The sequence below is a fragment of the Lutra lutra genome, chromosome 12, assembly GCF_902655055.1.
Source record: "Lutra lutra chromosome 12, mLutLut1.2, whole genome shotgun sequence".
Classification (NCBI taxonomy): domain Eukaryota; kingdom Metazoa; phylum Chordata; class Mammalia; order Carnivora; family Mustelidae; genus Lutra; species Lutra lutra.
In genome coordinates, this window is record NC_062289.1 from 74,420,483 (window position 1) to 74,433,002 (window position 12,520).

The 12,520-nt window shown below is 41.3% G+C and overlaps 1 protein-coding gene across 2 annotated transcripts in view; it reads left to right on the forward strand.

The window, feature by feature from the left end:
* The first annotated feature begins 10,097 nt into the window (after positions 1–10,097).
* The window catches only part of PITPNB (phosphatidylinositol transfer protein beta), a 64,354-nt gene continuing 61,931 nt past the window's right edge, over positions 10,098–12,520 (forward strand). For both annotated transcript variants that reach the window (XM_047697794.1, XM_047697793.1), the window contains exon 1: positions 10,098–10,226. In XM_047697794.1, coding sequence (XP_047553750.1) covers positions 10,207–10,226 — 20 coding nt within the window. In that variant the 5' untranslated portion in view covers positions 10,098–10,206. The remainder of the gene's footprint in view (positions 10,227–12,520) is intronic.

A 12,520-nucleotide genomic window follows, 5' to 3' on the forward strand; every position in this document is an offset into this window, starting at 1 on the left:
AGAAGAAGATATAAGAAGTGGGAGTAGTTGAGAACATCTTTTCAGGGGTGCCTGGGTTGCTCAGTCAGTTAAGCATCTGACTCTTGATTTTTGGCTCAGGTCATGATCTCAGGGTTGAAAGACTAAGCCCTGTGTGGGGCTCTGTCCTGAGTGTGGAGCCTGCTTAAGATTCTCTCTCCCTCTGCCCCTCCCTGCACTTCCCCACCCCATGATCACACATGCTCTAAAATAAAATCTTTAAAAAAAAATTTAAAATTTAAAAAAAAAGGAACATCTCTTCAGATATGGAGGTTAAGAAAATGAGTGGAAACCAAGTCTCTGAGTAGTGTTAATCTGATGTAACAAATTATATATTACTACATTACTATATTACAAATAGGACTCAGATATTATAAATGGTACAGCCAGAGTTTTCTCGGCTCCCCCAAAGCCAGTACTTTCTTCCATTACAACATGCTTTCATAAAGAGAAATGGCCCAGAGGGAAAGCTAGCACAAATGCACATACATGAATGATTACCAACTAGTCTTAAAAGATGTTTGCAGGGGCTTCTGGGTGGCTCAGCTGGCTAAGCGTCCAACTCTTGGTTCAACTCAGGTCATGATCTCAGGGTGGTGAGATGGAGCCTGCCTTAGGCTCCATGCTGCTGAGCTTGGAGCCTGCTTGGGATTCTCTCCCTCTCCCCCTTCCCTATGTTCATGTTCTCGCTCTTTCTAAATACATAAATAAATAAATAACACACACACACACACACACACACACGCGCGTATCTTTTTTTAAAGCTGTTTGCATACAATAAAAATTATAGGTCTTTGAGCACAGTAGTGTTAGTTGCCTCACTGGGATCTTGTTACACAACCAGCCTCAATCAAATATGCAAAAGATTTTGGAGGTTATTCAACCTAGCATAGTTCTGGGGCTTGATCCCAGGATCTGGAGACCACGAACTGAGCTGAAGGCAGATACTTAACCATCTGAGCTACCCAGGCACCCAAGATCAGTCTTTGCATGCTAGATCCTATCATACCAGATACAAAGGAAGTTATCAAAGACTATCAGGAACACTCAAAAGTACTCAGAGACAACTTGAAGAGGCTCGACTGGCCACAGATAGGAGAGTGTGGACAACAATACAAATAGTATAGAAAACAGCACTTCAAATTTGTTTAAAGCTACACTAAAAAAATAGTAATTGATTACTTCTTAGAGGATGACAGAAAACAAATTCTCATTTTGAAAACTGGTTTTAAAAAAAATGGATAAAAATCAAAGGTTTATTCTTCCTTTCCTATATAAATTGTGCCACTAGATAGCCAGTTTCTCTTTATAGAAGCATTCTAGCCAACACATCAAGAAATGATTGAATAAAAAAAAAATCATGACTTTGCAATCCCTAATAAATTAATGGATCTAAGCATTTAGCAATAATGGTAATGGCTACCATCACTACAAAAGATAAACCGTGATCAAAACTATAAACAAAGGCAAAGATGTGATTCATGTAAAAGTCAAGAAGGAAAGAGGGAGTTGTAGCTAGAATAGGTACATGGAAAACTTACAAAGAGACTGGCAATGTTCTCTTTCTTGATCTGGCAGAGATAACAAGTGTTGTTTATAATTAATTGGCAATGTTTTATGTAAGATTTTGTATCTATATTTTACAATTAAAAGTTTTTAAAAAATGTTTGAAAATACGTTCAAATAGCTTGGGATAATGGGTACTCTCCTACACATTGCTGATGGGAGCATAGATTGGTAGTGTTTATGGAGGACTCTAAGGCAAACCCTGTAAGAATTACAAATGCACATACCGTTGACTTAATAATTCCAGTTTCAAGAATTTACCTTACGATTACTATTCCACACATATGAAACGTAAAAGGCTATTTACTGCAAGACTCCTGTAATAGCAAACTACTGGGTACAACCTAAGTGGCTACTGGTAAGAGACCAGTAGGAAATTATAGTGCACTATACAGTGGAATCATCATGTACCTGTAAAAAAAAATGAAGCAGCCCAAGGTGATCTACACATTTGCTACAATCTCTACAAGATACCAATGCAAAAATAGAAAACCTATCCTAAAATCCATAAAGAGGGATCCCAAATAGCTGAAACTATTTTGAAAAAGAACAAAGCTGGAATACTCACACTTCCTAATTCCAAAACTTACCACAAAGCTACAGTAATCAAAACAATGTAGTACTATTACAAAGGCAGACATATAGAGGAATAGACAGCCCAGAAATAAACCCTTGCATATATAGCGAAATGATTTTTGACAAGGTTACACAGCCATTCAATGGGAAAAGGAAGTCTTTACAACAAATGTTGCTGGGAAAACTGGATGTCTACGTGCAAAGGAATGAAGTTGGACCCTACCTAACATCACATACAATAATTAACCCAAAGTGGACCAAATACCTAAATGTAAGAGTTAAAACTTAGAAACTCTTAGAAGAAAACAGGGCAAAAGCCTCGTGATCTTGGATTTAGTAATGATTTCTTAGATATGACACCAAAGGCACAGGGAATAAAAGAAAAAAGATTAATTCGACATCATGAAAATTAAAAAATTTTGTGCAAAACAAGACAGTATCAATAAAGTAAAAACACAGCCCATGGACTGGGAAAAAATATCTGCAAATCTTCTGATAAGAAATTAATATACAGAATATACAGAGGACTCCTAAAACTCAACAGTAACAACAACAGAACAATTTGAAAATAAAGGACTTGAGTAGAAATTTCTCAAGATATTCAAATGGCCAATATGCACATGGAAAGATGCTCAACATCACTGATGATTAGAGAAATGTCAATCAAAATTACAATTAGATAGCACCTCATACCCATTATGATGGCTACTATCAAAAAATATGAAAATAACAAGAGCTAGAGAGGATGTGAAGAAACTGGAATCCTTACGCACTATTGGTGGGAACATAGAATAGTACAGCAGTTATGAAAAACAGTACAGTGGTTCTTCAAAAAATTAAAAATAGAATTACCATATGGTTTAGCAATTTCACTTCTGGATATATAACCCAAAAGAATTGGAAACAGGGTATCGAAGAGATGTTTGTACACTCATGTTCATAGCAGCATTCTTCACATTATTCAGCCAAAAGTTGTAAGCAACCCAAGTATCCATCAACAGGAAGATGAATAAGCAAAACATGGTCTATACACATATACAAGGAATATTATTCAGCCCTTGAAAGGAAATTCTGATGCATGCTATACTATGAACCTGGAGGACATTATGCTAAGTGAAACAAATGAGTCACAAAAGGACAAATACTGAATGAGTCTGTTTATATATTTATAATAGTCAAAATCATAGAGACACAAGTAGAATGATAGTTGCCAGGGGCTAGCAGGGAGAATGAATTTACTGTTTAATGGGAATGTAAGTTCAGTTTTACAGGATGAAAAGAGCTAAGGAAATGAATGTATGACATTATGAATGTATTTAACATTACTGAACCGTTCACTTAAAAGTGGTTAACATAATAAATTTTGTTATGTGTATTTTACAATAAAAAATAAAAACTTACTTGACATGGATTGTAGACCTAAATGTAAAAGGTCAAACTTTTAAACTTCTAGAAGAAAACATAATTAACATAAAGTCTTTGGGACTTTGGGATAGGGTAGGTAAAGATTTCTTCAGCAGGACACAGAAAGTATGAATCATAAAATAAACACTTGATAACCTAGACTTCATCAGAATTTAAAATCTGTTGTTTAAAATATAGCAACAAGAAAATGAAAAGGCAAGCAGCTGGCCGGGTCAAAATATTTGTAACATCTACGTCTGAGAAAGGACTCACACCTAGAATGTATAAAGAACTATCATGACTCGATACTGAAAAGATAAACCAATTTAAAAATAGGCAAAAGTTTTTATTTATTTCTTTGAGAGAGAGAGGGAGAGAAAGCATGCACAAGTCAGGGGAGGAGGGTGAGGGAGACTCCCCATTGAGCAGGAAGCCCAACCTGGGGTCCTGGATCAAGCCCCTAGGATCACCTGAGCTGAAGGCAGATGCTTAACCAACTGAACCACCCAAGCTCCCTTAAAAATAGGCAAAAGATTTGAACTAGATGCTTCACAAAAGATATATGAATGATCAATAAGTACATGAAAAGTGCTCACTCGCATTAGTCTTTAGGGGAACGCAAATTAAACAATGAGATATCACAACATATCCATCCACTAGAATGGCTAAAATGTGTTACTGGGGATGTAGAGGAACTAGACTGATATATTGCTGGTGGGAATGTAAAATAGCACAACCACTTGGCAAATCAATTTGGCAGTTTCTCCTAAACATATACTTCCCTTATCATCTAAGAAAATTTTCCCCCAAGAAATGAAAACATACTTACAGAAAGTTTTTTTTTTTAAGATTTTATTTATTTGAGAATGAGCAAGAGAGAATACAAGTGGGGTGAAGGGCAGAGGGAGAAGCAGACTCCCTGAGCAGGGAGCCTGATGTGGGACTTGATCCCGTGACTCTGGGATCATGACTTGAGCTGAAGGCAGATACTTAACCAACTGAGCCACCCAGGCACCCCTACAGAAAGACTTCTGCACAAATACAGCAACTTTATTTATAATGGCCAGCTACAAGGAAAAACTCAAAAGCCTATCAACAAATAAATGGACAAACAAAATCTGATATATCAGGGCACCTGGGTGACTTGCTCACTCATGTCTGCCTTCAGCTCAGGTTATGATCTCAGGGTCCTGGGATTATGCCCAGTGTTGTCAGGCTCCCTGCTCAGTGGGGAGTCAGCTTTTCCCTTTCTCTGTGCCCCTCCCTGCTGCTTATGCAGTCTCTCTCTCTCATAAATATTTTTTTAAAAATCTGATAGATCAGGGTGCCTGCGTGGCTCAGTGGGTTAAAGCCTCTGCCTTGGGCTCAGGTCATGATTCCAGGTCCTGGGATTAAGCCCCGCATTGGGCTCTCTACTCGGCAGGGAGCCGGCTTCCCCCACCCTCTGCCTGCCTCTCTGCCTACTTGTGATAAAATAAATAAATAAAATCTTTAAAAAAATGTTAAAAAAATCTGATAGATCTATACAGAGGAGTATCACTCAGCTGTGCAAAGGAGTTAACTACACACAACACTGATGAATCTCAAAAACGTTATGCTGAATGAAATAAGCCCGATACAAAAAAGTGCACACTATATGATTTGATATACTGTAAAAAAAAAAGTCTAATTTATAGTTACTGAAAGCAGTTCCATGCATACCTGGGGCTGGGAGTGCAGGGTCACTGACAGGACAGGGGCACAAGGAAAACTTTTATAGAGATGGAGAGGTCTTGCACCTTGATTGCTGTATTATCAGAGTATCTATTTGACATAACTCTTAAAACAGTATATTTAAAATAGTGCATTTTACTGTATGCAAATTATAGCTTAGTATATAGTTGGTTAACATTTTCTGCACATTATAAGACATAAACCTGACTTCTCCTTATAAAATAGGGATTAACAATAGTACCTATTTTATATGTGCTGTGATGAGTAAATAGGTTAGGGTTAGGTTATGTGAAACACTTAGGGATTGGAATATAATATGTACTCAAAAAAATGCTAGTGGGATAAGATTTTCTTAAAGATAAATAACTGCATAACAGAGACTATAAACCAGTGACTTTCAAACAGGGGTAATTTTGCCCCCCAGGGGACAGTGGGCACTGCCTGGAGAAATTTTTTTTTTTAAGATTTTATTTATTTGAGAAACAGAGAGAGAGAGAGAGAGAGAGAGAGAGAGAACATGGGAGGGGAGAAGGTCAGAGGGAGAAGTAGACTCCCGGCGGAGCTAGGAGCCTGATGCAGGTCTTGATATGGGACTCCAGGATCATGACCTGAGCTGAAGGCAGTTGCTTAACCAACTGAGCCACCCAGGTGCCCCTGTCTGCAGAAATTTTTGATTGTCATGACTGGACAGGTGCTACTAGCATCTAGTGGATAGAGGCCAGGGATGCTGCTAAACATCCTACGAGGCACAGAATAGTCTCCACAACAAAGCATCATCAGACCCAAAATGTCAATACTATAGAGATCAAGACACCCTGCTACAAACTACATGATAAAACCACGCACAGATAGAATCCAAAATGGCTATGTATATATTCTTCTATAGATCAAAAAGAGGAAAACAAAACCAATAGGAAAACAAGCATATAAGAACACAGACAGTAAACATGGAGATCCTGACACTGCAGGGAAATGTCAAGTGAATACATGAGATAGCATTCTAAAACCAATAAAAGCCACAAAAATGAAAAATTCTGACAATACCCAATGTTGGTGATGATACAGAACAGAAATCTGTATCATGCTCTGTAGGTGAAGGGGTAAGGTACATATATGAATATATGCATACATACATGCATTCTTATTCATTCATTAGGATGAACAGTGATTAATAATAGTAGCTACCTCTAGGAATGAAGGGAGATGGATGGGAGGAACTTAATTATATATTTACTGTTCTGCTTTCTGAAAGCTATATGCTTTAAATCATTCCCATTCATTGAACATCTATTATGTATCTGGTAGTAACAGGTTCTTTACACACTTCGTAACTTATTCCTCACAATAATTCTATGTTATAGGTATTCTTTATAGAGACAGTGTCTCTGAGAGATTAAATAATTTACTCAAGGTACATAGGCAGCAAGTGGCAGAGCCTGGATTCAGGCCAAGGGTTTTCTACTTCAAAACCCCATCCTACATCCCAAAGTGGCACAATATCATGACCGATGCCTTAAGGTTTGATAAAATTAAAGCGTTCTTGGAAATATTTCTAGCTTTCATAGAAATGGTCTCAACTAAGATAATTCTTGAATGGGAAGAAGGTAAAAAATAGGATGGCAAAATGCAGACTAAGCAAGGCAATGTAAGCTACAGACTTCTCCCCAGGAAAAATGGACATAAAATTATATAATTTCAGTGGCTCACAAATTCCCTAATATACACCAAAAAGTCCTGGTTAAAAATATCTCCTTTGGGAAAAAAAGAAAAAGGGGAAAAATTGAATTATAATATTTGAAAGACTTTGAATTTGAGAGTCGTACAACTAGTATATACATGTTCCAAATATAGCTCATGGTCAGAAATCTTTTGATCTGCCTCAATAAATCTAGGACTATTCTTACTATAATGAGCTCTTTGCTCCAGAATGATACAAAGGAGATTGGTGATTATACGAGGCATGTAGAATTAGTTAAATTCAATTGTACATCTTGTGTGTAAAGTTACCTTTGTTGAGGGCTGAAAGTTAGAACAAAGAACAAGGGACACCAGGCTCTAAGATGTTGGATTTTTTTCTATATCCAAAAACAATTACTAGTAAGTTATATCCCATATTATGTCCATATTTACAAAATGCACAAGATCTAACATCTTCAGTTTTAAAATAAGAATATGCCACACAATCTTTTTTATGTGTAATGATCTTTTTCTTTATAAGTCCTCCTTTCTCATTTTGGGGTAATGGTGCATGTCTTTGCTGCTCCTAGTCCTCTTCAATATTCCCTCATTCTGCCATTTCTATCTCCCAGGCAGACAGAAAGCACAGTATCTAGATTTCATGTTGTCTACCAACCTAGTTAATTTTGAATTAGTATTTTTTCCCCTCAATAAATACATCTAAACTGGTTACTTTCTTAATTTATCTTTGTAGTTTGTATTGAATGTTTTATAATTTTTTTTTTTTTAGTAGAGAGCATAAGAGGGGAGAAGAGAGGGGGAGGGAGAATCCCAAGCAGACATCACACTCAGCTCCCGACCCCAACATCATGACCGGAGTGAAATCTAGAGTCTGACACTTAACCAGCTGAGCCACCCAGGCGCCCCTGAATGTTTTATTTAATACAAATCTTTGGGTGGCAAAGAGAAACATCCATACCGTATAATGGTTCAGAGTTATGCTCCATCTAGCACATGGTCTCTTTATTTTACAAACATTTGAGTGTTAACTATGAGCAGCAACTGTGCTATGCAGACAATGGAATCAACAAACACTCGTGGGAAAACTTCAATTAAGTTATACAACATCCTAATTTTTCTTAATGATAAAAGGAGGTCAACCACAAATTCATCCACGAAGTTTTTAAAGCTGTATTTTCACCCTGCTTAACATTTAGGGAGAAACTGTGACATAAAATGGCTATTTACAAGTTTGACAATATTACCTCCTTGGATCTTAGAAAATATTACACCCGCACATATAGGCATACTATTCCAATTTGTACTTTCTCTTACTGCTAAGTAACTTCTAGATTTTTAACCATAACCTTTTTCTTCCTATAATTGAGAACAATTATTTGTCACAAAGTTGTCTGCATGCCCCAACTTATTCATTTTTTTTTCTAAACAAAACAAAACTCAGTGTAGTGGAAAAACCAGACTTTGAGTTTTCAAAACCCAGATATGAAACCTGGTTCTGTAAACAAGCTGGCTGAATGACATCTGCACAGGTCACTCAATTTGGCTCCCTGAACTTCGTTTTCTTTCCTTTCTAAAGCATGCTAAAATACCTATATCATTGCCTTCTTCTCAGGACGAAATGAGATAAAGCATCTCCATTACCTAGCACAGTACCTAACATAAAGATAGGTGCTCAGTCAATGAAAGCTACTCCCAGCTTCTAACCTCTTGAAAGAAAACGTTTCCTTGACTCGTCACCATCATACCTAGCAAAGTGCTTCACACATCACAGAGATGATCCCCCAGATAGTGCCTTGGGAGGAAATCTCCAGCTTTTTAGTAAATATTTCACTTCTATTACTTTTGAGGCACCCCTAATTCCACTGGATGTCTTCTAGTACCAGATACACCACACAGGTTTATAGCCAACATTTTTAATGTTCCTTTCATTCTTCTAATAACTTTCTAACAGCTTCCCATGGTTCTCAGAATACAATTCAAGTTCTTTACTATGGCCTAGTGACCTATTTAGTGGCAGCTTATCTTCCCCCCTCATTTAAAATGCCACACCTACCCTCTACCGGCCCCTCAAATACTCCGAACTTTTTCCAGGCTCAGGGGCCATCTCCCTCTAACTGGAGTGCCTCCCCCACCATCTTCACAGGCTGGGCTATTCCTAACCGTACACTCAACCTTCGCTTCCTGAGAGTCCTTGTCTTGATGATTCTGCGTCCTGGGCAGTTACCCTGTTTCATTCATTTACGGAAGAGCGCTTCCCGCTAAACCGAATCCTCTCTTACTGATTTGTTCCCAAGGGAGGTCAGAGACCGTGCGGATTTTGTTTTCAGATGTATCCCCAGTGTCTGGAACTGTGCGTGGCACAGAGTAAGCGAGTGACCCCCGGGTCACCACTCATCCGAAGGTCCTTTTTGGTTTTCAGGCAGGTTGGAGCCTGGGTATGGGTAGGAGACTGTGACCGAGCGACCGCCCTCCCACCCAGCTCCCCTTCCTGGGTCTTCTGGGCCAGCACCCCTCGCCCTCACAACGGACGTCGTCGCCAGTGGCCGGTGCTCCTCCCGTCGAGCCACTGGATTCTTGGCTGGAGTCCGGCGCTGGGGAGGTCGTGTGGCCACAGCTGCTGGCCCTAGCCAGTGAGCAACGGTCACACGGCTGCACTCACGAGGCTGCCGGAATATGCATGTGAGCCAGGTAACCTTTTTCGGTCCCGCGGAATCCGACGGAGCCCGTCACGGGAGAACGCGGTGGCGTCGGCTTCCCCAACCCGAAGTGAAAGCTCAAGGAGAGGACCTCCTCTCAAAAGCGGTGGAAGAAAGTTTAACGCTGGTCACTAGGAAACGACTTCCAAAGAACTGACTGAAAAACTCACCAAAGAGCATAGGTTCCCCACACGCCCCGGCCAAACTCGACCGGAAAGAGGAGCCGCAAGAAGGGGACCAGGGAGCGCGCGCCTCAAGTGCGCAGCGGCAGTAAAAGCTGCACGGCCGCCTCTCAACCAGCAGCGCAACCGCAATGGAAGCTCCGCGAGCCCAGGGTGGGGTGCGGTCTAGGGCGGAGCTAGCCACTCGCGAGCGCTGACGCGACGAGTCGCGGCGGAAGGGTGTGGACGCGCAGGCGCCGCGGTGGTTCGGGAGGAGTGAGGAGGCGGGGCCGCGCAGGCGCCGTGAGGGGCGGTAGCGGCGGCGGCGGCGGCGGTGGTGGTAGCGGCGGCAGCTGTGAGGGGGTTCCAGGAAGATGGTGCTGATTAAGGAATTGTGAGTGGGTCGGTGGGCGCGAGCGAGGCTACGCGACGGCGGTGGTGGGAGACTCACTGATTGAGAAGTGGTGGAAGCGGAATATTTCTAGAAAAGAGCGATCCTCTGTTTGGCAGCTCCCTGCGCGCGCCCCCTCCCCCCGGCCCGTGCCCCCGGCCCACCGAAGGCCTCACCACGGCGCGTTCTCAGACCCTCTCCCCTGGCGTTGCCGTGGTAACACCACCGCCCACTCCCCTGGGGCGGAGGCGCCTGGGTCCCGGCCGGAGCGCGTGGCTCGGGAAGGCGAGGCCGGGAGTTTCCGCTGGGACCCGCCTTCTCCCGATATACCCCCCACCCCCACCTCCAGTCCCAGCCTGGGCCCACTCGCAGGCCCGTCGCTGGGGAACCGAGCCCGGGACCGAGTCGGAGCCGGAGGGTGGGGAGGCGCGGTGGGTCTGACAGTGATTTGTCGTGTGGGGTGGAGCCTACCTGTAGCCCGCGGAAGATGGGCTTACCAGGTGAAGACAGTCTCCGTGTCGCGACTCGAGGTGGGACGTAGGCGCCCTGAAGTTCAAGCAGGAGCTGGGAGTTCGGAGAACTGCGCTCCCCGAGGCAGCGCAGTTGTCTTAATCGGGAGAGCCCTCTCTTCTGCTTTGAGTCTCAGTTTTCACATCTTTAAGATGGGGTGACGCTGGGTTCCACCTCCTTCACGAGGTTGAGGTCAGGAATTGTTAACACGTGGCCTGTCAGATGGAAGGGCTTTCAGGTGCGTTAGACCGGCGGAGTGCTTTTACTGAAAAGTTAAGGCATTTCCCACCGGCAAGCACTGTAGCTATCACAGGAAATCTGTTAGCCATGATTGTTGAGCTGTCACAGCTGATTCGTATCCTCAGCATCCTGTGGGCAACTAGGGATTTCGCGTATGGCCTGTTAGGTTTTTTCAAAAGCTCCTCTCACTTTAATTTCTTAAACGTACATTTTGGTTTAATTTAGTTATCTTAAGACGTCTTATCTTTAGTGTTCTCAGATTTCCTTTAGAAAGTCACTTCTGTCACTTCTCTGCTTAAAACTCTCCAAAGACACCCCCCCCCCCCCCCCAGTCTCACTGTGAATAAAAAAGTCCTTACAGTAGCCCACGAGGTCTTAACATTATTTTCTGTTCTGGTCTGATCGCATTTACTACCCTGCACGTTCCCGTGTCCATTTTAAGCTCAAGCTTCCTAATAGTTCTTTCATTACTTCAGGAAAAAAGCTCAGTTCAAGGCCTTTCTGCTTGCTGTTCCCTCTGCCTGAAGTGCTCTCGCTATGCTGCCTCCTGCAGGTCTTTACTTAAGTATCACCTTCTGAGGGAGTCCCTCTTTGAAGACCTAATTGCAACCCCCACCGTTTGGTATTTGCCTTTCCTGCATTGTTGTCAGTAGCAATTATTACTGTCTAACATGCAATACAGTCACTTTTTTTTTTCTATTTTACTACATGTATTCTCTTGCTACATGCAAGCTCCATAAATTTGTCTCTTTTGCTCACTTCCATATTCCCAACTCTTAGAATAGTTCTTGGAGCATAGTAAGGGCTCAGTAAGTACTTGTTTAGTTAATGAAAAATCACAACTTTAGTCAGTCACAGGGATCCTGAGAAAAGACACGTTTTTGGATAAAGTTTATTTATAGTATTGAACTCTGGATAAAGCTTTTCTTCCAAGTCTTTTATGCAATGTATCGTGAAAGTTTTATTTATTACTCTGACATCTTTGTAATGTAGGTAGGTGGCAGATACTAAGACAGATGGAGGAAACAAGACAGAAGGAAATTGACTTGGTCTAAGTCACATAGCAAGTGAATTGCAGAACTGATCTTACATCATAGATCTTGTCATTTTTATTAGAGTTATTTCCTCCCTTCTAAAATGTGAATTAAGTGTTCAGTAGATCCCTTTGACAGTTAGTGAGGAGTATCAAGCTAACTCATGGAAAGCAGTTCCCATTGGGAATTTGCACAATATGCTTTTTGTGAAACCATTACTTTCATTATAAAAATTTAAATGCGCCAAGGTAACAAATGCTGAAATGTGCCCAAACGTAATTTTTTTCCTAAACAGTTATAAATTACATTTCTTGATGTTCACGCTTCATGTGTGTCTCCCTAGACTTTTTTTTTTTCTTTCTCCTTTTAGACTTTTTAAAAGTAGAGTCTGTTTTTATTTTGTTTCTAGTACCCGGCGTAGCATCTAGGCCAGCATACTGTAAGTGCTCAGTGTTGTTGAATGAAAAACAGAATTCTTCCTATTTGTGAGTCAACTTTCTAAAATCATTTTTG